The sequence below is a fragment of the Panthera onca genome, chromosome D4 (assembly GCF_046562875.1).
Source record: "Panthera onca isolate mPanOnc1 chromosome D4, mPanOnc1 haplotype 2, whole genome shotgun sequence".
Taxonomy (NCBI): domain Eukaryota; kingdom Metazoa; phylum Chordata; class Mammalia; order Carnivora; family Felidae; genus Panthera; species Panthera onca.
Genome location: NC_138351.1, coordinates 76636348 through 76664313, shown reverse-complemented (window position 1 = coordinate 76664313; position 27966 = coordinate 76636348). Strand labels below are relative to the sequence as shown.

Below are 27966 nucleotides of genomic sequence, written 5' to 3'. Positions count from 1 at the left end.
TAAAATTGGTTACAATGAATAATTCAATAGGATGATTTTGTTTCCTCATCTCCTCTTTGTAGATCGAAGAGCTAGTATTTATAATGATTTTTCAAAATTGGATTTTTGTTTAGGAAGAGATAATCAACCATAATTCCTGACAGCCCCTCCTTACAAGGCTGAAATAATTGCCCATCGAAGTCTCCTTTCAAATGCTGGGGCTGGACAATTCTTTCTCTCCTTTTTCTCACTTTTGCAGCAAGAACGTTCGGTTGGTTCTGAAGCACAGCTGCTACCTCCGCTCTTGCTCATGTGTGATTCCAAATGCGTCAATTCCCTTGTTTGAATGAGGTTTTTTAAACATTTCTAGAACTGGATGCTAGTGTTGAATTGGGAATTCCTGGCTCTATTGCTGGCCAGCCCTGTTGTCCCCAAGCAGGACCTTCCATGTCCCAGAGAGGGGATTCTTGGGCATTTTCTCTTTGTGGTACTCATTTGCATGCAGCAAGGTGTGTGTGTGTGTGTGTGTGTGTGTGTGTGTGTGTGCCCACGTGCACATCCGTGCTCACACATGTGTGCATGTAACTATAGACAATTAAACACATCCTGTGCTCAAAGATGAGAGGATGAAAATGAATACAACTCAAAGCTATTCTCAAAGAACGAACAGCCTAGGGGGAGCCAGACATGCACACAGGTAATTCTGGTTCAAGGTGACAGGTGCAACGAAAGAGGAATTCAGCAAGTACAGAGGTGGCACTAGATAAACCCTAGACATCCATCCGTCCATCCATCCATCCATTCATCCATTCATTCATTCTTTGAGTCATTCATTTACCAGGCTGGCACCATGCAAGATTTCTTTCAACTCTCCTCAGGGCAGTCAGAAACAAATGCAGATGAATAAATAATCTAATGCACAGAAACACAAGCAAACAGATGAATGAAAAGATGGCCAAATAAACACTGCAACTTGTAAATGAAGTGTACTTATCCTGTACCTCATCCAGTGATTTTCACTGGGTCCCAGAAGAAGGTCAAATGTCTGGTTCATCTAGCAATCAGGCCTACTACCCACACCCCCGAGTCAAGGAAGCCATATAAAAGAAGAATGGTAGGAGTAATAGCTCATCTGCAAGGCCAGGAGGCAGGGTGGCCTCTGAGATGGCCACCCGGCCTGGCAGTTGGAAGCACTGAGTCGTGTCTCGGGGAAATGGGAGTCTCGGAAGAAGGCAGGTGCTTGCTCAGCAGGATAATTGGAAAGGGGGCTCTGGGGACAGCACAGCCATCCCTAGAATCACACAAGCACTGGTGGCCCCAACCTCTTGCTCCCTCAACTAAACTGGCAGTCCCCTGGAGAAAGAACCCTGGAACATAAATAGTGCATTAGGGGACTAAGGACTGAGTCACAGCTTTTTAGAACGGGGAAGTCCTCAGAGATCATCAAGCTCAACTATCCTCTAATTTAAAGATGGCGGGAGGGGTGCCTGGGTGGCTCAGTTGGTGTCCGCCTTCAGTTCAGGTCATGGTCTCACACTTCATGAGTTTGAGCCCCGCATTGGGCTTGCTGTTGTCAGCACAGAGCCCGCTTTGGATTGTGGTCCCTCTCCCCTGCCCCTCCCCTGCTCATGCTGTCTCTCTCTCAAAAAATAAACACTTAAAAAACAAAGAAACAAACAAACAAATAAAGGGGGGGAATGGGGCCCAGAGAAGCGGGAGACTAGTCTAAGGCCACACAGCAAATTGTGATAGAGTTAATTCACAGGCGAGTCCTCAAGGCGAGCACAACTTGGGACCGCCCCCAAAAAAGTAGGACTCCTCCCCAAATTTGGTCTTGCTCAATTGAATTCCACTGACATATCTAAAATGGAATTCTTTAACCAAATATGAATTATAAAATGTAGGGAAATAGGACGACAGGCTTTACCCTACTGTGATGTTCCCTGCACTTAACCATCCCATGTCTCATCCCTGACAAATCGCACTCGTGAGGCCTTGGGATTACATTTGGTTAGCAAGACGGTCAGGTGGTCACCTCCAGTGACACAACGTTTGAGAAAGGCAGCCCGGAGGGGCAGAGCAGAGATGCGGAATGTCTGCGAGAAATAGCACACGTGGCTAGGACCTTACCTGGGAGGCTGCTGGCTGGCCGATGATGACCCAGCCTGGGCACTGCTGGTCCTGATGTGATACTGAAGCATTGGACGCCCACTGATCGAGGAACCCCTGTGGCGTGTAGACCCCACAGTCCTTGATGCTAGTTTTCTGTTCAAACTCCTCACATACTCCATCACCATCATGGAAATAGCACCGGCTGGGTTCATCTGTAGGAGATGGACAGAGAAGGGAGAGAACAAATGGACATTCGTTCTTTGGTCTCAGCTGTCATCTGCAGCTGTGGGGTCAGATCAGCAGAATCTTCAGCACTGTAAAGCCCATCATCAGTAGTCATGAGGGAATATTATTTACCCTTAAAAATGAAGGAGGTTCTGCCATTTGTGACAACATGGATGAACCTGAAGGACGTTATACCAAGTGAAATAAACCAGTCGCAGAAGGACAAATACTGTATGATTCCACTTAAATGAGGATATAAAGTAGTGAAACTTATAGAAGGACAGAATAAAATGGTGGTTGCCAGGGGCTGGGGGGAGAGAGAAATGGGTGAGGGTGGAGAGTTACTGTCCGATGAGTATAAAGTTGCAGTTATACGAGATGATGTATAACTTTGCACTTACAGCTAACATTGTGCCTATGGTTATATTAAGTGTAGGTATGCTTACAAATTTAGAGGGTAGATCTTGTATTATATATGTTTTAACACACACACACACACACACACACACACACACACACACATTCACAAACACTTCGACCTTCATTACCCCAAGTGAGCCCCACAGCAACCTTGTGAGAAAGGCACTATTATTTTAATTACTTTAGTCTTCCAGGTTAACTGGACACTGAGATCCATGTGTCTTTAAAAACTGCCCACAGTCACACGGTGTGTTAATGCCAGATCCTGGTGTCAAATTCCAGCTTTCACTTTCCAGGTTCTGGGTACGTTATCCGACACCACAGAACTTCACAGTGGCAAACTGAGGTTTTACTGAACTCCAAAGAGAATTTACGTTTCATATAAGGAGTGAAGTGATACACTAGAGGGACTGGCTTCAGTCCCAGCTCTGTAACTAAACTTTTCTGTTACTTAAGACAAATCCCTTTTCCCCTCTGGGCTCAATCAGATAAGGGGGTTAGAGTGCTGGGACCCCAGGAACCCTTGCTGTCTACTGCTCTAGGCTCCTCCGGGCTTGTTGGATACTGTAGGAGTTCAAGTTCAAGGCCAAGTGAGTTCTCAAGCTCCCATGTAATTCAAATCACAGCAAAGATTTCTGCTTGGGACAACTTAAAGCTACAGCTGGCTACAGTGACTCTCTGCCACAAGGACAAAGATCATGGAAGCGTACAGAGCTGGCAGGTGCTTTCTGAGTAGGCAGGACCTATACGCATTGCTTGGTATTTCAGCACAGAACAATACAAGGAGAAATCAGAATGCAGCCATCTGAAGGAGACCCCCCTGCCCATCCTTTAATAACTCAAATGTCAGGTAGTCTGTGCTATTTTCCCAATACCTCTAGGCAAAACTAAATACCCCTTTCTGTGTAGGTCTCTATTTTATAAAGATCCCTACCTTAACACCTATCTGTGTCTTTACATGTACATGCTGCAGCTCCTTTGAAAGACTGAGCTTCTTGAAATCCAATCCCTATGTCATGTCTCTGGGTGAACTTATAAATATCATCCCAACAAGTATACTTTGAGACTGACAGGGATGTCCAGGCAATAGGCACATTTCCTAGGAAAATCTGAATATTGTCCTGGCCAAATCGGAGCATATGGTCACCCTAAGTATACTGCTTGATCTAGGACATCCTTCCCCTATTTACTCCAAAATAATGGACTGGAGCCCCATTTCCAATCAGGAATTGACTTTTACCCCTCATATCAGCTGGAGAACTTTGTACAATTAGCTTCACTCTTCAGCCTCTGGCTTCCTATCTGTAATATAGAAACAATTGTCCTAAATACTGTAATAATGTTGTATGGTGACAGATGGCCACTATATTTATCATGGTTAGCATTGAGCAATGTACAGAATTGTTGAATTGATATGTTGTGCCCCTGAAACTAAAATAACATTGTATGTTAATTATACTTCAATTAAAACAAAAAGATAGAAATGATCGTCTCAGCCAAGACAACTCTCAGGATAGCCACAGAACTCTCATAGGAAGTGGACGTAAACATGCTTTGTACATTGTAAGAGAAAAAATGTTCAAGAGAAAAAATGTTCTTTTAAGGGGTCAAGTTTATTTATAGCTGGCTGAATGGAATCACCTAGTACTCACTTAAAACACTTCGTCCAGCATTCCCCCCAAATAGGAAAAGCTAGGGTCAAGTAGAATTAAAACTTGGGATTTCTAGGATGCTATCAGCAAAAGGAGTCCGTGAATTCAGGGGCAGCAGAATGTTGAGCCCCTTCCAAGCTCCAAAATCCCTTGTTTATTTCAGCAAACAGTTTACATAGCGAAATACTATCAAAAGAGCCAGAATAAATCAATTCATTATAATTCAATTATTTAAGGATGAGCCTGAGCCAGCGGAGGACTCCAGTGACCAGTAGCATGCCTGGCAGGCAAGCATGGAGAGAATACAGACTCAGCACTTCTCAGGAGCTCCAACCTCTTGGTGAACGTGGCCAACTTACATATAGTAAAACTTAGACCCAATCTGAGAGTGACCAGCCATTAATCCAGACTTTACTCTTTCAAAACTCAATAAAGGGAATTATAAAAAGCACAGGATTTGGCATCAGACAAATAGGACTTAAATAAAGTAACCTAGCCTCTCTGAACTTCATTTTCTCATCCAAAAAATAACGGGGACAATGATGTTTACCCAGTGTTGTTGCACTGATCTCATGAGATGACGGGTACAACGTCAGCATCTTCACTCATTTTGCTAATGGGAAACTGAGAGCCGCAGGCGGTAAGGAGTCTGCTTCCAGATCACAGAGGGGCATGGTCGAAGAGTTAGAAGTAAGAGCCTGGCCCTTTTATACCCAGCAGAGAAATGTGCTCCACACCCCATGCTATCTCCACAGAATAATGAAAGCACCTCCTTCTGAGGAGAAGATTGTGGGGTTGCTTGACTGAAGACAGGTAGGGTAAGATTATAATATCATATAAGATCTATTCTCCAACATGACTTCATTCACTTCCTCAGCAAAAAGACCTTAGAGTGGCAGGAATGGGGGCTACAGCTGAGTTCTCATGAAGGCTAACTTCTTCCTGATTATGTTTAAGACCTCAATATTTCTGTCTGCTTGGACTCAGAAGAACCAGGGAATGGTGGAGAGGTGAGGGTAGGCACAGAAGGTAAATAAGTCGCAAGGTAGTTAGGTATGTGATAGATGATAGATAGATAGGCAGCCAAGCAGGCAGACAGGGACAGTTAAAAGAGAGATAGGAGGTGGTGGGAGGAGTGAGAAAAAGTGAGTGAGTGAGTCAAAGAAAGAGAGAAAGAGAGAGAATAGATATGCCTGGTTTCTCCCCCAAGGTTCTGCTGACATAGCTACTATGAGCCACTTTTTGAAATAACATCCTTGGACTCTGCTATTCATTTTCTCTTGCTACTAGAGTCCCGGGGGCCCTTCAGCTACATCTGCCAGTCTACATCTGGGGAATTTTTCTCTCCCGCTCTACTCCCATGCCCCAAGCACCGTGGAGAACAGAGCGAGGAATGGAATAAAAATGTGTGGCCAGGAAAAACAAAGACAGCAACAACAACACAATAAAACAAAACTGGCCTTCCTGTTTTCATTACACAAATTTACTTGGTACTTTTTGAACACTTTATGCTGGTAGCTGAGCAGGTTGTAGTCAATACCAAGGTCAAATGACCACCCTGCCACCTGCCTTCCATGTAGTAGATAGGTGTCATTGATAATAACGCATCCCCTGGATGGAGTAATGTGAAAGCCGACTAGACTCTCAAATAATTGTTGAATGGATGAATGAACAAATGAATGAATGAAATTCAGCACTTCCAATGCACATACTCCTAGTCCAGCATAGTTTAGACTCTTTACCCTTTGAGAAGCTTCTTTGGGCAGGGTCTGAGGGTAGAGAGAAAGAGATTAGATGGCAGCTGTGACTGGCTTACAGTAGGATTGCACTGGACAGTCTGATTTCTCTACATCACCCCACATTCCCCTGACATAAGAGACCTCCTTGTCTCAGACACCCCTTTTCATGCAGTGGCACATTTAGAAACCTGCTCTATCCAGCTAGTGGACTTTATGTGGGGGGGGGGGGGCAGGCATTGCCAAGTCTGTCATCCCCAGTTGAGCTTTTCTTTGCTAGATACTTTTTTTTTTCCTTTTGGAAGAAATGCGGTCAGCCCCAGGAGCCCGAGGCAGATGGACTCTCTGTAAGTGGACAGACACAGAGGATGCCACTTCTCATTGGCTTAATTTTCAATTCCCATCTGTCTGGAGCATCAGGATGAAATGCCATGCTTCTGCATTCCTGAGGCTTGTCTGAAGGACACTATTTGAGATAGTCAGAGATTACCGCCCCTGGTTGAAAGTGTGGAAGCCAAGTCTTAGGAAAATGAGATGAGTTTACCTTGGCATGTAAGCAAAGGCTGGGTTTTAGGCTATTGTCAAGTGTTCTTGTCCTTAAAGCCAGAAACCCTGGATTGAAGCCTCTAAATCTGTCCATGATTACCAGGTAATCTTGAATATATTTACTTACAGTGGAACTAGTTCAACCCAACGGGGGGACACTAATTAACTTAGCTTGATTAGACGCATTGTGAATTAGCAACACCACTAGAATTCTTGGGGTGAATGAATAAAATAGCTAAAGAGTCCATTACTGGAAAAGGGAGAATGGACTTAAATCGCTCATGTCAGCTGAGTACAAGATCTTAGGATGATTTCCACTAGACCTCACATCAAGAATCTTGAAGACCAGACAGTCACAAGCTATTGGCCACTGAAAAAATGAACGTAAGCCACTGTGTTCTTCAAACAAGACCAGAGATAATGTGTATTCTTCAGGAGAGTGGGATAATTTAGCAGATTTGGGCTATCATTAGTCTACCCCAAATACATATCTGCCCATACCATGCTTCACATATAATGCTTTGACAGATCCCTCTGTTTATGGAGGAGATCCTTTTCTTTAGCTTGGCATAGAAGACCCTCCACAATTGATCTGTCCTGCAGTTTTCTAAACCAGCACACTTCCCATCATTCTGCCATGCTCTCACAAGTGTTCTTTCCTCTGCCTGGGATGTAGTTCTCATTTTTCCTTTACTAATTCCTGCCAGTTCTTCAGATGTGACTAAAAGTGTCTCCTCCAACATGGTGGGTCCATCCTCCCTTCTCTTCCACAGACTCCCATCCTGGCTGGATTAGAGGACCTTCCTCTGTGCTCCCTCTTACAATTCCCAGATTCCACCCCACCCCCATCCAGCTTTTGTCAATCTGTCTATGAACAAGACCTTCTTTCAGCCCTGTCCCAGCAGGCAGGGAGTATCTCTGGGTACAAAATTGCTGACTCTCATATCTGTATTCCCAACTCATAGCATAGTACCTAGAGTGAAGGGGGTACCCGACAAATGGCTGAGGAATATATGAGCAGATGAATGACAGATGAAAACCAATGAATGCCTCATAATTAAATACATTATTACCAGTTTCTGCATGTTCTAAACTAAGCATACTCTTGTGTGATGTGACTACTGGCCATACCATGAGAGTACTGCAAACCAGATTTCATCAGAGTTATCTTCCTTCAGTTTAATGACATATTTTTGTCTAAAAGTTTATTAGCTTCACTATCAAATGTCTTCAAACTTTGGGATTGACTGCAGTTATTCTAAAACAAACCCCCCCCCTCCCACACACAGTGGTTGTCTTGCAAACATATCCATAATGCCCCACTGGGACTAAGAATCCAGTAATCTTTTTGCAATTATTTCAGCAATGAATGGGTAACAAATAAGAGGCATCAAAACTTTCTGGAGATTTAGGAGTGTGGGCTGTTATTATCCCCAGCTAAGATAGCTTCTAACCTTTCAATGAGAACTGCAGAAGAGAACCAATTCACGTAACCAATATTTATTTACTCAGTATCTGTTCTGTGTCTGGGCTTGTACTATGGATACAATGAATCAGACTGGGCTCCTCCCTTGTGGGTGGAATCAATACTATTTGGGAAAACAGGGAAACGCTTCCCAAGAAGATGGTTTGGGGCAGCATCTTGGAGGAAGAAAAGAATTTGGGCATTTGAAAGGGAAAGTATGAACAATGGATGAGCCTCAATCAATATATGTGTCTATGAGGAACCTGTCAAGGTTAGAGCTAAAGGCGAATGATGGGTCCTAGAACTGATGAACTGAAAAGCTGATCTGAGGCCAGACTAAAGAAGAATTGCAATGCCATGTCGAGGTATTTAAATTTTACTGTTTAGAAATAGGGAGGCTTTGAACATTTTTCTGAACAGGAAAACCTGTGATTTTCACACTTCTAGAGGCAGTGAAGTGTAAGACCTGATTTTGTTTGGCAGGTGTGCCATTTATTATTTATGGACTTTGGGGAAATTACTTAGAATTTCTAGACCTTGTTTTCTTCATGAATAACGACTGAAGGATTGAATATTTACTATCATGCCCACATCACTTAACAATACATGCAATTGTATAATCACCAAAAATTTTTGCTTAATTGCTTCTATGTGCTAGGTATTGTGATAAACTGTAGGTACAGAATAGTAAATAAATCATCCATGACCTTCACCCCATGGGACTTACAGCCTAGTGGTAAATGTAGATGAAGCACTCAGGACATAACAGGTGATCAGTAAATGGCCTATGACAATGATGATGATCTTGGAGCTGAAAGCAATTATTTCATTTCATATATGGCAAAGCTGAGGTTTACAGAATTGAAGTGATTTGCCTTTAGAGAACACCTCTAGTAGAGACAAGACTAGAACACTGGTTCTTGAATACAATGCCTTTTCTATTGCCCCATGCCAATTTATCAGACTGGGTTTTCAGTATATAATTCTGGTAACAAAATAGTTTGTCACCCTTAACTAAGTTTCAATATTCCTTTTGGGAATCTCTGATTTCACTCTTCGCAATATCCCTAGTATGGGCTAACTGTCTGTAATCTGAGAAGCTACTGGGGTGACCAAGTCTCTGACCCATTGAGGGGAAAAACTCTCTTCAGATGGGGAGATGACAATTTTGAGTAATAGGAGATGTAATAAGTAATAAAACTCAGGAAGTAAGCAAATAATTTGAATGCACACTCTCCTGAGAACGGCTACCTTCCAAAGGTTGGATTTACCTGTGTTTGTAACATTCTTGTTTATGAAGATGGGTCAGCTTCTGAGAAATTAGTATCTGCTTCTATTTCCAGCTGAAGGAACAGTGATTGGCATTAGAATATTCTTTTAGTTCAATGATTACTATTTTTTGTATTTTTTAAATACCAGAAAAAAATAATGCTTTTAAAATCAGCTGTTTGTTTAGGGATGGGTCCAACCACAACAAGCTGCATGCCACATAACAATTCATCCAAACAACAACAAAGGACCAAAAAATGCACAATCTTTGTGTCCAAATAATAGCTTCTTGGAATGGAAAACTGGAGAACTTAACTCCTGAAGGTTTACAAAGGGGAAGCTTGGTGGGGAGGTGGGGGTGGCAATGTTGGCATGTGTCTCCTCTGGAACAGAAATAGCTGCACTTTACATTGCCTGTGTTTCAAAGGCTTCATGTCAAACCCACATTGCTGACCTCATTTAATTTTATTCAAACTGGGGTTTGTTCTTAACCTCCTCAACCAGATCAGCTTGTCCAGAGTGCAGAAGACAGGATGGTGAACAGCCTCTAAAGAACCATGCATCCACTAACAAATTTAAGATGCTGGTTAGGTCTACTGAATCTGAGGAGCTTAAGTTGGTTTTGGGTTCCTCCATGGCTTGGCCATACACCAAAGTGGGCCAAAAATTGCTTCCTGTGTTTCACTGTGACAACCAGGCATCATCTAGCAAGTGGAAAGCACTAGGAAAAGAAAGTCGAGTCTGGATGTAGTCTCACATTAGCATACACGTTCCACACCCAGACCTATCACGGGGAGCATCCTGCAGGGGACAGCTTGGTCCTCCGTCCACTTGGCCCTTACAACCCTCTCATGACTGGCTTGGGTCTTCCCCATTTCCTAGGAGTGATGAATCTAAAGTGATTACTCAATGAATAATTCATCTAGGACCATGCTTGAAATACTTAGTTGACTTTTGCAAACGTTGAACTTCCCTACCTAGCACTCAAATCCTTTCATAGAGTACCTCCAATTTTCCTGTCAATTCTCATTCCCAACTATAACTCCACCCTCAAATGCACAGTTTCTTCCCAGAACTCACAGCTCAGAGCTTCTGTCCTTTTGTCTTTAGTCTGAAAGGCTAGTTTCTGCCTGAGTCTTCCATCAAGATTTGACTCTGACATCTTTAGCTCCATGAAGCCTCATCTGTCACACTTTGGTATTGCGATGTGTCCAGATGAACCAACCCCCTTTCTTTTCTACATCACTATTCTCGCCTTCCAAACCAGCAAAATGGGATATGGCCTATATAAAAATGTTAATTAAAAAAATACAAAAATAAAGAAAATCCTCTTTTCATTCCACATCTCCATACCACTATGTCTTGTACTTCACAGTTATCTTTCCATGATTCACAGTAGACTTTACTGAGAGTTATCTGTACTTAAACTGCCCACTTCTTGCCTACAATTCACTCTTCAGTTCTCTCCAATCTCACTTCTGTACTCACAGCTTCACCAGAATCAATCTTGTCAATGGTGATCACCACTGACCTCAAGGTAGCTAAAACCGTAACATCAAAATCCTCATCTTGCTAGATTCCCTTGAAGCATATAAAGAAGTACCCCCGCCCTTTTCTTCCTGAAGCACTCCCTCATGGACTCCATGGCACGTGCCATCCCATTTCCTTCTGGCTCTCAGCTCATTCCACATAGGCTCATTCACTGCTTTCTGCTTCCCTAAATCTCTGGCAGGTGTCTGGGTCAGGTCTTGGGCCCCCTTTCTTATCCATCCACATTGTGTCCTTCATTTCTAATTCTTCAACAAAAACATTAGAACATCTATGTGCCAATGACTCAAATATTTCTTTAGAAATGACCTCTTCTCTGAGTCTTAACTGCCTACAATGACATCTCTAAGTATCTATTTAAGGACATCTGCATGGTTCAGATGGTTGAGCATCTGACTCTTGATTTCAGCCCAGGCTATGATCCCAGGGTTGTGGGATCAAGCCCCATGTCAGGCTGCATGCTGAGCAGGGAGCCTGCTTGGGATTCTGTTTCTCTTCCTCTGCCCCTCTCTCCCACTCACTCTCTCTTTCTCTAAAATAAACTTTAAAAAATCTATTTAAAGGCATCACGAAATCATAATGTCTAAAGCAGAAGTAATGGTTTCTCCCCACATGCTTTTCTTGCCCATCCTAGTAAATGACAACATTGCCCAACAGTGGCCAGACCAAAACTGAGTCATCTCTCCCATTTGTCAGCCCACCCTCCAACCCCATATAAAGTCCCTGAGCATATCCTGTACACTCTTTCATCTTGGGATACTCCAAAAAGCTCCACTTTTGTTCCATCGCTGCCGCATCTCATTCCTCCATCCCCATTAGAGCATACATACCACCTTGCTGTATTTCCTTCATACTATCATTCACGATCTAAAAACAAATTTGATTTATTATTGTTTCCTCACCACCTGCCCCATGTGACATAGGTTTCATGGAAGCACACTTCAACATGCACATCCTTCTTTAGGACCAGGAAAACCGTCTCACTCTATTATGTAACTAACATTTGAGAAAAAAATGAATGAATGGATGAATGAGTGAATATGTACAGCTCTTGGGCTGTGAGACATTTCTGAGCTGCCTCCAGTGTTACTTCTATTTACATCTCTAATTCTTAGGACAATGACATTCTAATAGCAGATGCTCGGTAAATGATGAGTCTTTTTGGAGTTTTAGAATCTCTGTTACTGATTGTATTGAAGGGACCTCAAACCTGACTTGAATCTGCTTCAGTAGATTATACTAAAGAAAGATTTTTATGATAATATTAATTAGAATGAGATCATATTATAAATCCAAGCACACATTGGGAGGAAAAAAAATCCAATTCCATCTAAAGCAGCCCATAATATTTTTTCCCCCATGAGACATTCTGCCTCACCATCTGTCCTAAATATTATTTTATTTTCTTTCTTAACTGAATTTGCAAAGAAATGGAACATCTGGATGGAAAAGGTGCTGCATACTGGGCTGAAATTTAATAAAGAGATGTGATGGTCTTATGAATTGGAACTTGAAGATACATTTACATCACCTTGAATTTGCTATAGTTATTTGAACGGCCTAAAGAGATCGTAAACAAAGATAGTGATCCCAATAAGTGAGAAGGCATTCAATAGAGCAGGATGCTCAAAGCCCTGAAAGATTTTCAGCCGGGTCTCTTTTGGGTTCCAATGCTATCTCATGATATGGGAGAGGAGGTAAAATTCAGTCCCACAATGAATTATGTAGTGGCCACAAAATAGGCAGGCATTCTAAGCACAGTCAGGAGGGAGAGTGATACCCTAGGACCCAAAGGCCTTTAAAAGTATGAGCAGGAAATAACAGAATGAAATTTGTTTTGGATAACATAAGCTAATAATAAATGGAGAAAAGCAATCTGAAGCATTCATATGCAGAGAATGGACAAAAGTGACACAAAAGGGTGATGACGGTAACAAAGTATCAGTGGTTGTTATGTGATCTCGTCACCCCACACCAAAAATAAATAAGTGAAAAAGTAGGAAAGAAAGAAAGAAAGAAAGAAAGAAAGGGAAATAAAGAAAGAGAAAGAAAGAAAGAAAGAAAGAAACAAACAAACAAACAAGAATGGGACCCTTTCTCAAAATCATCAGTTTGATCAAGAGAATGTGAGTCTAGAAGAGATGCTCTCTCACTTCCCTCTCTGGGCTGCGATTTCGCTTCTACAGAGTAAGAGAGTTACGTCAAGTGGCTTTATGATCCCCTTCAACTGAGTCGTTCTAATCAAGTATTTAGTTCTTGATTTTACCCCCTTTAATCATTAAACCAGGTTTGCAGTCTGAAGATGGGGAAATGTTAGCAAAATGAAAACAGAGAATGGTACAGTTGAAACCATTCTGAGAAACAGGACAGGACTACAGCAAACAGAACAGGAAATCAAAATTTGAAGCTCACCTCTGTCACTAACTTACTCTTCGGTACCAGTAACACAGAATCATCATTCTGGGTTTTGGTCTTTGTGTCAATAAGTAAGTATCTTTGTGTCAATTAGTATCTTTAATGTCCATTTATTTTTGAGCGAGTGAGAGAGAGAGAGAGGGTGAGAGAGAGAGAGAGAGTAAAGGTGGGAGAGGGGCACAAAGAACCCGAAGCAGGCTCCAAGTTGACAACAGAGAGCAATGATGCAGGACTCAAACTCGTGAACTGCCATGACGTGAGCTGAAGTCAGATGCTTAACCGACTGAGCCACCCAGGCATCCATTCCTACCCATTTTAGAAAGTGGTTGTAATGATCAGATAAGACATTATGACAAATACTCAGACACGTGATTGTTTTCACATTTTCTTAACACAGATACAATCTGGAGCTCATCTCCCAAATCATCAGGTGACTTTCTCGACTCACTGTCTTAGCCTTAGCTTCATGTCACCTGCTCTGTGAGGCCTTTTCTAACCATGCTGCCTCCGCTCCAGTGTCTGCAGGCTATCCCACTATTCAATTTCACTTTCCACAGAGCATTCGCTGCTTCAAAAGTTTACTTGGAGAGCCTGGGTGGCTCGGTCAGGCCTCCGACTCTTGACTCCAGTTCAGGTCACGATCTCACGGTTGTGAGATCAAGCCCCATGTTGTGCACTGTACTGACGGTGTGCAGCCTGCTTGGGATTCTCTCTCTCCTCTCTCTGCCCCCACCCTGCCTGCATGTGAGCATTCTCTCTCCCCTGCCCTCAAAATAAATAAATAAATACACATTAAAAAAAATAAAGTTTACTTGGTTACTGCATTCTCTCTAAATAGAATGGCAGCTCTTTGGGAGCAGAAACATAGGCTGTTTTGCCCGAGCCTACATTTCAAATTCCAGGACACAGAAGACAATCAGTTAATACTGCTGAACGCATGAGTGTGTAGCACCACAAGGATCTCTAGAAATGATCTAGTCCACGTGCCTCCTTTTGCAAATGTGGCAACTAAGAATCAGAAAGGTTAAGTGACTCACTGAATGCTGTACAGTTAATTGCTATAGGCGAAGGGTTTGGGTTGGCTAATCAAGGCTCATTATATAAATATTGGGGAGCTGTGATTTCAAAAAGAAACTGGTCTGTGAGAAATAGGTGTATATAAAGAGAACACAACGCATCCAAACAAAAGTCAGTATGGGCACACACGCGTATCCTTCAAGTCTGTAAAATAAACAGCTTACCAATCTTAGGGCATCCTCACGTTTCCAGAGAAGAGAGACTTCTGGGCAAGTGGATGCTATGTTAAATAACGGTAGCCAAGGAATTGAGGATGAATCAGGGCACCACATGAAAACCAAGCCAGTCACCCCAGTTTGGCACAGCTGATTGTGACTAAGGTGACCGCAGTATGCTGGGTTCTTGGTGGGGTTCCCATGCAAGAAATTGGAGTGTCAAAATGGATCCCTCCCACCAGAGCCCTGATTGGTTTGGCCCGCTTCGAAGACCATCCTCCTGCCATATGGTTCAGATAAGTCCAAAAGATGAGGCATTCAAGCCACAGAGGCCTCCACCTCCAAGTTGGTGAGATGCGCCACACTGCTCTAAAGGGCAGAAGCCAACTCAACGGGCAGAAACGTACTCGGGTAAGTTTTCGTTACCTTACATGATGGGTGGGCTCCTCTTCTGCCCTTGAAAGAGGATTTTATGTTAATTTGAATCTGTATGCTCTTTGATTCGTATTGTTGAACTGCATTTTGTTCTTACAGTAATGTATATATACGCCTCTCCCTTCTCCCAATAAGGATAAAAAGAGGGAAGGGAAGGAAGGAAGGAAGGAAGGAAGGAAGGAAGGAAGGAAGGAAGGAAGGGAAGGGAAGGGAAGAAGGAAGGAGGGGCAGGGGAAATTGGTCCCAAATTTTCACCCGGAACATTTAAAAATATCCATCAAAACCTGTTTTGTTTTGTTTTGTTTTTTTATCAGAAATGATAAGGGTCAGCATAATTACTCATGCACAGAAAACATTCTAAGGAGTAGTGGTCGCTCCGACATCACTTTCTACTAACTGGAGAAGGGGATTGCCCAAATAAGACATGTAATTGCAGACTGCATAACTGGCTGTAGATTCCAGAACAGAGCTCAGAGAAGCTCCCTGTGGTTCCCAGATGACTGGGCAGACCAGTTTGGGGCCACTGAGGACCCTACATATTGTCAGAGAATGGGGCCCAAAGCAGGTACCATCACTGAGCAATATTCCTATGTATGAAGATGTTTAACTTCAAGAAGAGAAGTCTCAGGGGGGACACGGCAGAAAATTCCTCTAACAAAATGCAGCTGGTCTGAAAGTGAAATTGGCTGCCTCAGAAGACACTGGTATTCAGTCAACATTTTCCGACGGAGGTTTGATGATCATTGACAAGGCATAATCTGGCCCCTGCCTGCTTCTGCAGCCTTCTCTTTCTTCTCTAGTGTACCCCAGTCTCAGCTCAGACAGGCTCAATGTGGCTGCTTCCAGAATGGACTACATTCCCCCCAATTTCCAGCACTGCTTTGCCTCTGTCTAGCCTCCACTCATCTTTAGCCATTATGTGACCACTCACTCCTCTGCAAAATCTCTCTGGCACTCCACTCCAGGCGGGGGGTGGGGGTGGTGAGGGTCGCCTGCCCCTCTCTATGTCTTCCCAGGGCATCCTCTACCTCTCTAATTAAAATTTTAGCTACCAGGTAGTAAGTGTATTTGCCAAATGAATAATCAGACTTGGTAACTGCCAGGCACTATGTTAAATGTTTTCCAATATGTAATGTCATTTAATCCTAGAAGAGCCCTATGGGTTTGTCTGGTGTTGCTATTATCCCCATTTAACAGACAAGGAAATTCATGCATCAAGAGGGTAAGTCATTAGCTTCACATAAGGTTTCACAAGCTGTAGAAGCAAAAATCCAATCCTGACTAGTTGGATTCCACAATCCATGCCCCTCCGTCCGCCCATGCTGCCCAGTTCACGTCTTATGTGTGGAAGTGGACACTGAGAGGGATCTAAAGAGACAAGCGAATCTGATTCTGTCCGAGATGCCCTGCCATTCTGTGTTATTGGAGGCCCAGGGGTCTGACAGAGCTGTGGTCACGCCCCTGCACTATACTTAAGGAGCTGGGTGTCCATGAACAGCACACTTCACCTCTGTGTCCCGGTTTCCTCTTGGGCTAATCCGTGCAATAACGAGTATTTTCCCAGATGTTAGGAGGATGAACCTAGAAGCTGTATGGAAGGCACCTGGCGTGGCATCCAGCATGAAAAAAAAAAAAAAAAAAAGATTCCGTGAAGGACCAGGAAGTCTCCCTTTCCCTAAAGGAAGCAATCCGTCTCTGCTATTCTGTGCCAGTTAAACTGCACGGGCTCAATCACTTACGTTTTGGTTAAACCTTTTTAATTTTTTTAAAGTGGAATCCGACTTTCGTTGGCAGGTGATTGAACACACAGGGCCCAGCCTCCGGGCCCACAGTCCATTAGGGAATTTACGAGGACAGATGGGGAGCCTTCAACTCAAGTACAGCCTTCAGAGGCCAAGCTTACAAAGCCATCAATTTCCTTAACAAAGAACACTGGCTTAAATGCCCCCTTAAAGCCGCTATTTACACAGCTATCCACTTCCTTTTGAATTCGCTGCCTGGGGGGTGGCCTACCTGCAGTCCTTTCCAGCTACTGGTGAATTAGGCTCCCTTCCGAAAAGGACGCTGGCAGAGATGGGGCCTGAGCTTTGAAAAGGAGCTCAGTTTGGGGTTACCTGACCGTCCTGTGGGGGGAACCTAAGTGCCCACCAAAGCCCCTGGACCTGCCCATCCCTTCTGCTAAGGTTCTAAAATGTTTGGACCTTGTCAAAGAGTTAAGGCCATGGCCAGCATGGAGACAGAGAAGGAGGGTTACCACTGAGCTCCTCTCTCCTTTATACTGAGATAAAATGGGGCTCCAAAGAACATTCTGGTTAACATTTGTATAGTGCTTTGCAGCTCTGTGGCGTGTCAATACTGTAATGTGGTCCTTTTATAGATGAGGAAACTAAAGTAGCTCCCATTCCCCTTTTGTGGCAGAAGTGGGACTTGAACACTAGCCACTCAGCTCCAGAGCCTGGGCACAAAACCACCACAGGAAAGACATCCTGCCAGAGAGGCCCCCCGAGAATGCAGAAAAAAAGCCTGTGATTCACCCTGGGGTTTGCCTGCCTCTGAAGACCAACAACGCACTACCACACTTTGCTGCCTGAAAAATAAAACTGTCTCTTAAGAAACACATCCCTCCTTCACTCATTTATTCTGTATTTACTGAGCCGCCAATTATTTGCCAGGTCTGGGACTGAATTCTGGGGAGTCCGATGAATGACGCAGCATCTCACGCTCCCGGAGCTCAGTGTGTGGTAAGAGCTGCACAGCATTTTGTCCTGAGGTACAAGATGCTGTGGGAGCACAGGGGAGGGACTCCCAACACCAAGCACACAGCCCCCAGGGCTCCCCTTGGGAGGTAAGGGGCGGGGGCTGAATCTCTGAGAGGTCCTAGGACTGGGGGTGGGGATACATTCCAGGAAGAGGCCCTCTGTAAGCACATGGATGGAAGCTGGAAACAGCCTAGTAGGTAAAGCACAAAAGATGTTGGAACATGAAGTGTAAATGCCCAGTTCAGACCTTGAAAGCCACAAGAAGGGATTTAGATTCATCTCCAGGGCAATGGGGAGCCACCTGGTACTTCAGATGTAGAGTGGCAAAATGTTTGCCATTTTAGGAAGCTTGCTCTCACTACATGGGAGAGGGTGGGCAAGGGCAAGCCTAGAGGGGGATCCTGCGACCCGTTCGTGTTCTCTTGCAAAAGTCTGGGCAGGAACTGGAGGGGACTCAGGTAGAGCAACAAACTCAGGGAGAGGGGGGAGGGACTAATTTGGGAAGGGGTTTGTTTTCAAAGTAAAATGGGTGGGATGGCGATTGTCTGGATGTGGGGAATGACTGAGAGGGAAGAGTTAAGGATGTTTCCTAAGCTTCTAGCTTAAATGTCTGGTTTGCCAGTGGCACCACCAGTGGAGATTGAGAAAAACAGGAGCTGCAGCCAGTCTGGGGAGGAAATCTGTCCCCTTGCTATCAGATGGGTTGAGTTTGAATGCCTTTGGGGCATCCCATTAGAGCAACCAGGTATACAAGTCCATGCACAGGTCAAGAGAAAAGCCCAGACTGAAGATGGAGATTTGGGGGTCTTTGTTGTTGAATGATGAGCTCGGGGAGAGAGGGTAGCACCAGAAAAGCTCCTTCTGGGACTTTGGAGAGCTCTAATAGTTCAAGGGGTGGGCAGAAAGGTCTGTGTAGGGATGGCCAGAGGGGTTAAGAAAAACTGGATATAAAGGGTATACTTCAGAGGTCCTGGAAGTTTCAAAATTTCAAGAAAGAGCCGGATAAATTAAGGGAGAAACACACTGAAATATGTCTGTGCAATCAAGATATTGAATAGAATCCCGCTCATGGCTTTTCTGAGTAAAGATTCTTAAGTTTCTGCTTGATCCCTTTCAGGGACAGGGCATTTGCTACTTGTAAGAACTAGATTATTAATAGCAATAATAATCGATATTTACTGAACACTTTCTGAAGGACAGGAACCAACCATCCCAAGCGCAGCAGGTTTGGCCATCTCTAGTGCCTAGTATGGACCTCACATGTAAGGGGCGCTCAACAAATCGGTGATGAGTAAATTCATAAAGAAATGAAACAGCTACCCTGTGAAGTAAAGAACAGCACTCCCATTTCACAGATGGAAAAAGATATTTGGTGGACTTAGCCCAGAGCAGAGAAGTGGTCCCCTGTGCTTTTGGATCAGGTCAATTGGTGTCTCTCTGTTCCCCTCTCTCTCCCCACTCCCCTCTCTTTCAGGTCAGGTCAATTGGCTTCTCTCTCTCTCTCTCTCTCTCTCTCTCTCTCTTCTGGTCAATTGGCGCCTCTCTCTCTCTTTCTCTCCCTCCCTCCCTCCTTCCCTCTTTTTTGGGCCAGGTCAATTGGCTTCTCTCTCTCTCTCCCCCCCCCCCACCCCGTGTGCGTGTGCGTGTGCGTGTGCGTGTGCGTGTGCGTGTGTGTGTGTGTGTGTGTGTGTCTTTGTCTCTCTCTCTCTCTCTCCATTCAGGAGTTTTCTTGGCAAAAGGCACAAAGACAAATGGGGAAGTGGAGGGGTTTAAGATGCTTGTGTGGCCCTCTCGTGGGTAATGAGGCTGAACTCAAGTTATATGCATAGTTCTGGACTCCTGAACTCATGGACCAGCTCCAGCCAGGACTTGTACCAGCCCTGCCAAAGGCAGTTGAAAGTGTAGTTCAATCTTATGGATGATGTGGGCTGGGTTTCTGACTGGTGTTGAAAGCCAAAAATCACTCTGATTTGTCTTCAGATCACTTTGCCAAGAGAAGTACTTCGTGGGCCCTTGAAGAGCATCCCAGCGAGGGGAGACTGATCTTACAACACCGCTCCGGAGCGCGTCACGCTTCCGCCCAGAAACTGTTCCTTGATGCAGGATCACACTTAGACACCCACTCATCTTGTGACTTCCCCAAAGCTTTCTTTGGAACCAGTTTACTCATGGTACCCACCCCCACCCCCACCAAAAGAAACCTCATTCTGGACCTTTGTAGCAGCAGAGCTCTACACCTGCTCTAAATGAGTCCAGGTGCCCAGGAAGTGGTCAGACTCACCCCTCCCCCACCTCCCGGTCCAGGGCTTTGCAATTCCTCCTGCGTTCACCTCCCACCACACATCCTTAATGACAAGGTCTTCTGAGGTCCTCCAATCAAGAATTGCTGCTGCCACTTGTCCCTCCTATCTGCAGCCTACCTAACACAGAGCTTTGCATGGAGCGGGCGCTTAATAGAGACAAAAACTAGGGTGAGGCTGGTCACATTTGCTCCCAGCTGTCTTTGCATGACCCTGTGGCTGTGCCTTGGAGGGAGAGAAGCCAACTTCAGCCCTGGTGAGCAGGGCTGTAGACAAGGGGCGTGGAACATTTTATCTTTCTGTTTGGCAAATGGAAATTGAAAACCCAGTCCCTTAAAAATTATCATCATCTCAGATTTGCCTTATCTTCAGTTCTTCTTGGTACTTAATCAGTAGCAGCCAAGAGAAAGTCTCTTTTAGTTTCTCCCTCTGTTAAGTATTTAATGATCTGTAAACAAACACTTCAGACAGTGTTTCTTAAAGAGACCCTGGGATCCTTTTGTTAAGTGAAGACTCCTTTCCTCTGCACATTGTTTCCCCTTCTCATTATCTGTTTGCAGGCAGCCTGTTCAGCTCTTGAGAGGACACATTTTATTAGATAACCTTAATGATCGAGAGGTAGTGTAAATTAATCGTTCAGCCTGCGGGCTTAAGAGCCAGACTTCCAGGGCGGGAATCCCTTACTGGAAGCCTTGAGTAAATTACTTAACATCTCTGTGCTTTTTTCTTATCCAGACATCTTACCATCATATTAAAACTACCACATAGGGTCAATGCAATTAATCAAAGGAGTTAATAGAGGAAAAGCATTCAATTAATGAAATTAATCAAATTAATCATGAGCTATTTCTACTGTAATGTCTATTGTCTGGGATGATGAAATAGAAGAAGACTGGAATTATACAAACATATCTTACCACTCCTACTTGTTCTGAAAGTCTGGTGTATGGGAGGAGGCCACCAGCTCCCCTCCTTGTGGAGCTGGGTGGATCTTGGTTCAAATCCCAGCTTTGCTGTTTAATAATCACCTGCTTTGGACAGGTCACTTCATCTCCCCGAGCCTCAATTCCTCCTTGTGTAAAAGGGGAGTAATGGTCCCTGCCTTCCTGCAGCCTCGTGGAAATCAAGACGGGAGGCCACGTGCCCTGTGCTGTGTGGGATGCAGTACTCCCGAAGGTTTGTTTCCCCTCGTGGTGGTTTTCCAGCTCAATAAATACTCATTGAATGAGGGCCACTTTCTCAAAAGTCACTTAAACAGTTGGGGGCTCTGTTGTGTCATGTGGAAAGTGGTGATAATAATGCCTGGTTGCCAGGGGCTGCCATGGGTTTGAAATGAGACCACGTAGTAGGTTCTCCATAAATATCAATACACTACTCCCTTGCGCAGCCCCGGGAGGATCCATGACTCCGTCCGCCTTTAGGCAGTGAGCAGTTTGGGCTCCACTGGCCACTCTTTTCTACCACAGAGTCAGTTAGTGACCAGCTCCAGCTGAGTGCTGGGGACACAGGGCTGGACAGGATAACTTCTTCCATGAAGGGCAAGGGAGCCCGATGTGTATTGGGAAAATGTTGGGGGGAGTCAAGACAATTACAGCTACACTTCTACAGGCCCAAGAGCAAGATAGATAAGGCCATACCTTCATCTCTCATGCTCCTTGACCTCCCTAAATGGCTGTTTTCTTACCCACCTATATAGTCACCCATCTATGCCAGTGGTTGGTTGGCAACTTTTTCTGTACAGGGCCAGACAGGAAATATTGTGGCTCCGTGGGCCCTACAAGGTCTCTGCTGGAGCTACTCAACTCTGTCTTTGTATCGGCAAACACCTACACCAAGGAACATAAATGGGTTTCAATGAAACTGCATGTACCCATAAACGGGCAGCAGATGGGAGTCTGGCCAAGGGCAGAGGTTGGCTGATCCCTGACCAGTCCAAACATGCATAGGCACGCAAGCCTCTGGTGCCTTGCACAGGGCTTGGCACAGAACATCACACCAGGGGCAGCAGCCCCACTGAGGTCTACAGGGACCTCAAGGATTGGAGCTCGCAAGGTATCAGCCTCATCCCCTCCTTCACTGCCTTCTGGCTGTGCTGCCTTTCTGTGGCACCCTCTCAAGTTGTCTCCTGCCTTGAGGATTTGATAGTCTGAGCTTCTTACACTCCTTACCCCGTCACCCTGCTCCACATCTCCTTAATTTGTCCGCTTCTTTGACCTTCCGGTCCGAGCTTAAATGTAGGTGTCCTCAAGGAAGCCGTCCCTGACTCCTCAGTGCAAAGGAGGCTCTCCACTTACACACCTCTAAGTACATCCACTGACTGGCATTTTCAACAATCACATTCAGATACTTCTTCGTGTCATTTCCCTGGCCTGCCTTGCCACTGCTTCCTTGTCTTCCTGCAGCTAGCACCGGGCTGGGCACATAGCAGGCGTCAAGAAACGTGCGAATGAATGACACAAAGTGACCCAGCAGCCAGCTGGCCCCATCTTCTGCCTGGTTCTGACTGCCTATGTTAGCTGTTTTATTCTGCAGGCTGCAACACCGGGCTTTTCACACAATCCCGGCTGCCCATCCATCATTTTATTTTAGGCACATTATTTCTCTGTCCAAAAAGAAAAGGAGGATACAATTAGGTCTATATCCCTCACTTGCTTAATATTTCAATTTCCCCCAGGGCACTCCCTTCAAGTGGAGATCACAGCTCATGAATATTAAATGTCTCTTCCAACACAACATGGTCCCCAAGAAAGAGCAGGGAGCCAGCAGCTAGGAAAATTCTCCGACACCTGGCCCCCCCAGGCCTCTGTCTCCCCAGCTACCTCGGTCACAACCGCACTGATGCACAGCAAGGCGCATGTATGTGCAGGCTGGTCTCTGGTCACTTTAAATGCCATAAAGAAGCCCTTGTTCTTGGCTACCCAGATTCACCTGCCTTGGAGTCAGGCTGCCTTTCAAAGGCACACATCAAAGTGTGGTCTTGATTCCTCAAATTCAGGCAAGCTCCAAGTCCTTCTGAGCCTGACCCCTCCCTGTGAGCCAGGAAGCCGACCTGGGCTGAGGGCTAGAATTCCTCCCTTCTGGCGTCACAGCCTCCTGTTTCTTTTCATTCCAGCCTGGCCTCTCTGTGGGGTAGGCCTCCCGGGTTTCCGAAGGAGGTGGCAAGCTGAGGTCTGAGGCTGGATGGCAAGCTTGATCCTAACCGGTGCTGACTCGACTCGGGGTGTTTGAATGCATCCATCAGACCTCCCGGTTGAGGACTTCAGATCTTCAGTCCTGCCCCTCTCGGCAGCCTTCCGCCCCATCGCCTCCCTTTCCTGCTCCTTTGTCCCCTCAGTGACCCCCTTTGACCCTGTGGGTTAAAGGAATTCCTTTCTCCTCCCCAAGCCCTCATTTCTTTTAAAATGCACAGTTTAAAAACAATAATGATCTGGGATTTAAATTCTGGAAGTCAGAGTTGAAAGGGCCCTGGGAGCTCATCTAGCTCACCCCATCACCTGATAGCTGGGGAAGCTGAGATCAAGGGGGTTCGATCACTTTGTACAAGGGACCTCCGCATTTTTCCAGCAGATCAGGCTCAGGACCACTTTTGCCCGGGATGGACTGACATGGGAGTGAGGAAGGGGAAGTGGCATTCACTGACATCGTGGAACATCCACTAACTGCCATGCATTGTGCTAAACATCCTACAGACATTATGCCCATCTTCCTCTAAACAGAACTGTGGGGTTATAATTATGCCCGTTTTCCAGAGAGGACACGGAGACTCTGAGAGAGGATGGGAGGAGCCCAGGATGACCCAGGTAGTAATTACAACAGAGAGACGTTTGAACTCAGGCACCTCTTGTCACTACCAGATTGCCATGACAACAGGATTAAGTGTCAAAAGTCCTCCTAAGCTAAAAAACAATGTGGCTACTGTCAATGGAGGGTGAGCTGTTAAAAATGAAAATACAGCCCGAAACACAGGAGGGCCCTATGTTGGGGGCATGGGTTTACGCAGTGGAATGTTTATAGGGTGATAATAACTGAAAGTTGTAGCTTTCATGACTCATGAGAAAAGAACAGAAGGACCTATGCGTTCACTTTCATTCCTGCTGTGAGCCAAGGGCACCAAAACAGAAAGACTGGAAAAGAGAAGCTGTCTGCTGGTTTGGGGGAGTTCATCTGGATACTGGACATGGTCTTTAGAGGCAGGCAGATGGGGTCTTGAAGTCACTTTTTCTGATCTCCCTGGCTGTGTGACTTAGGACAAGCCACTGAAACTCTCAGCACCTCAGTCTCCTCATCAGCAGAATGGGCAATATTAGTCTGTGCAGAAAACTTGCTGGGGAAATATAAAGTCATTTGAAAAACACATTCTTAACACAGAAGCTGGTACAGCTGGGTGCCTACTAAATGAAGCGACTTCACGGTTCAGTGTGTAGATGCTGCCCAGGGACTGTGAACCACACTTCTGCTATTTCTAGCTGTGGGATTTTGGACAAGTTACTTAACCTCTCTGAATCTCAGATGATGTCCTCTAGGAAACTGGGCTAATAACATTATTTATCTTACAGGATTCCTGGGTGGATTGATACAACTTCTGAATTATTGGTATTAATAACAGTAATAATACAGTAGCAGCAAATGCAGATGTAACACTCACCAGGTGCCACCGCTTTAAAACATACTTTACATGTATAACTTCGTGTCATCCCCGCAATAACTGTTAAGAGGTAGGACCCATTACTAACCCATTTTACTGATGAGAAAACTGAGGCCTGGGTTACAAGTGCCTGGGCCAGGCTTGTCACCCATAATCAATGTTGGGTTTGTTTTGTGTTGTTTTGTGTTTTAATTTGAGAAAGAGAGAAGTCCCCTGGGTGGCTCAGTCAGTTAAGCGTCCTACTTCAGCTCAGGTCATGATCTCACAGCTCGTGAGTTCAAGGCCCACATCGGGCTCTGTGCTGACAGCTCAGAGCCTGGAGCCTGCTTCGGATTCTGTGTCTGTCTCTCTCTGCTTCTCCTCTCTCGCTCTCTCTCTCTCTCTCTCTCTCTCTCAAACATAAATAAACGTTAAAGAATTTTGAGAGAGAGAGAGTGAGCGAGCAGGGAAGAGGAGCAGAGGAAGAGAGAAAGGATCTTCAGCAGGCTCCGAGCTCATCACAGAGCCTGACGCAGGGCTCAGTCGATCCCATGACCCTGGGATCATGACCTGAGCTGAAATCAAGAGTCGGGCGCTCAACCAACCAAGTCACCCAGGCACCCCCAGCATCTCTGTTCTTACCTATCACTGTGTCATGTGTCATTATGCCAGCACCAAGCATGCCACCCAGCCTAGCTGACGGTCACCACCTTCCCCACCAGCACCGCAACTACTGCTAATATTTCTCTTCTCTTCTTGTGATGGCCTGTCTTCAAGTCCAGGGACAGGATGCTTTATTTCAGGAAGGTATTTCGGTGAAAGCTACTATGTTTCCCACAGAGGGAAGTCTGAAGTCATACACGCATCCAGGAGAAGGTTTGTTTTGCTGATTTTCATTTTTTTGTAAGGTGAGAGGTAGATCGTCTTATGATTTCACTTTGTTAGAAAGAAAAATAATAACAAATGCAACTCCCAGCAGAGCCCATTCTCCCTCCCCCTTCCATTCCTCCTCCTCCCCACCCCCCCAACCAGATGCTGTTTTTCTTTTTAGTCACTGTTGTTCTAAAGTCTCATCAGAACATCCACCAAGAAGACATGGCGATTCATCTTCTTGTTTTCCTTTCTCGCCTTGGCTCAGAGCAGGCCAGGGCAGCCTGACAGAGGGGCCACAAGGCTCTGTGACCCCCGCCCCTCCCAGGGACTGGTGGGTAGGAGGATTGATCTCCCCTCCTCCCCCTCAGCTGCCTCACAGATAATTGAGTTACTGGCCATGGGACAGGGCTGGAGATGCTATGTCAGGGACCAGAGACAACGTCATGCTAACGGCAGGGAACGGTGGGGAGAGAGGAATTATGAAGAATTGAGAAAAAGAGATACACAGGGCATGTGTGTATGTCAGGGAATGACAACATGGGGGGCCATTTGCTTTGTTTTCCTAACTGTATATCGGCCTCAAGCAGGATTTGAAGCCTTGGAGGCTTTATTTTGTTATTATTATTTATTAACGTTTATTTATTTTTGAGAGACAGAGACAGAAAGATAGAGAGAGAGAGCATGAGTGCAGGAGGGACAGAGAGAGAGAGGGAGACACAGAATCCAAAGCAGACTCCAGGCTCCACGCTGTCAGCACAGAGCCGGACGCAGGGCTTGAACCCTCGAACCATGAGATCATGACCTGAGCTGAAGTCTGATGCTCAACCGACTGAGCAACCCAGGCGCCCTGCCTCAGAGGCTTTAAATAGATGCCTGACACATTGAGGATGCCTCAGTGCCAAGCAGGGAAAGAGACCCAATAGCCTGCAGCTTGATCCCTCTTGTGTCACAGAGGGGGAAACTGAGGCTCTGGGATCCTGAGCTGCAGCCCAGGCCCTTACATCTAAGCTGATCCCTGAGCCCAGCCATCCTGAAGGATGCAGGGTGGTAAATCAAAACGGAGCAGGAGGAACCCTCCCACAATGGCATCTCCTGTAAGGGACTGTACCTCATCTCAGAAGGTAGCTCACCTCCAGCACTGGCTTGAGACGGGTCGCTAAGGGGAACCCCTCTTGGGGATGCTTCACAGTTTGTCTAATTTGACCATCACCTTCCCCCCCTTCAGCTTTTATCAGCAGCCTGCCTGTAGTTTACGACTCAGTGCTTTAGGAACAGTGTTCCCGGAGCTGCTGAACAATGCCTCCAGCCAGTGCCTGTTTGGGGGTGGGGAGTTATCATTTTACTGATACCACATTTTTTAACTGAAGCCTCAGGCCTGGTGTATGTTATGTTTTTAAAAAGGTGGGGGAGGGGAGGACAAGATAATTTCCACATTGCTGGGGATGTAGCCTGCATTGCCTAAGAGGTCTTGTGGGTGGTGTTCCTTTTAACAAGCAGCGTATTATGTGCCTGGGGATGAGGGCACTGGGGCGGGAAAGGGAAGTCTCAGGGTGTTGCATAATAACACATTGGTACCTTGGGAATACTTCCGGATGTGTGGGCTTCTGAAAAGTGAATGGGAAATGCCACCATAAATCTGTCACCCACCCTCACACTGGTGTTACCAAACCCAGGGAAATCACTGGCCCTGCTAGTGACAAAAATAATAATAATAATAATAATAATAATAATAATAATAACAACAACAACAACAACAACAACACTAAAGAAGAAAAGAAAGTAAGGAAGAAGGACAGGAGGGAGGGAAGAAAGGAAGGAAGGGAGAAGGAAGTCATTCATTCAGATGGGGTGGGCAGTGTGGTAGAGAAGAAAAAGTGGAGGCTGCCTACTCAATCTGACATGGGGTCACACCTCTATGAGCCCTGGTACCTTGAGCAGGTTAAGAGATCATAATAGCTCTTAAATCTCTCATCTGGATATAAGAGTTCTCCCATTGGTTCACACTAAAGAAAGGTGCATGACCTAGGGCATACCACCTAGTGGGTGCCCATAAATGGTGGTTGTTGATAGTCCTCCCCTCCCCCCAAGCACACACTGAGAAAAGTCACAGTAACATGCATCCAACACATCCAACTTGCTAGGAATGGGGTTAAACTTCACAGTATCTTATGACAACAATTTGCAGTCAGGATTCTAAGTGACAATCAACAGAAACCAACGTTGGCTAACTTAGCAAAACAGGCAAACAAAATCTATTCAGAGAATAGTGGATAGTTCTAGAACACTCTCTGGGAGGGCTGGAGAGCCAGGCTCGCATGCTCTGAAGCCCAATTCTAAGCTCAAGATTAGGTCCCAGGACTGGCCTTGTGAAAACAT

General features: G+C 45.3%; 1 protein-coding gene across 1 annotated transcript in view; it reads right to left on the bottom strand.

Annotated features, from left to right (window-relative positions):
* PAPPA (pappalysin 1) overlaps positions 1–27966 on the bottom strand; it is a 243825-nt gene that overhangs the window by 97757 nt on the left and 118102 nt on the right. The window contains exon 10 of the mRNA XM_060608872.3: positions 2110–2303. Within this exon, the coding sequence (XP_060464855.2) occupies positions 2110–2303 (194 nt within the window). The remainder of the gene's footprint in view (positions 1–2109; positions 2304–27966) is intronic.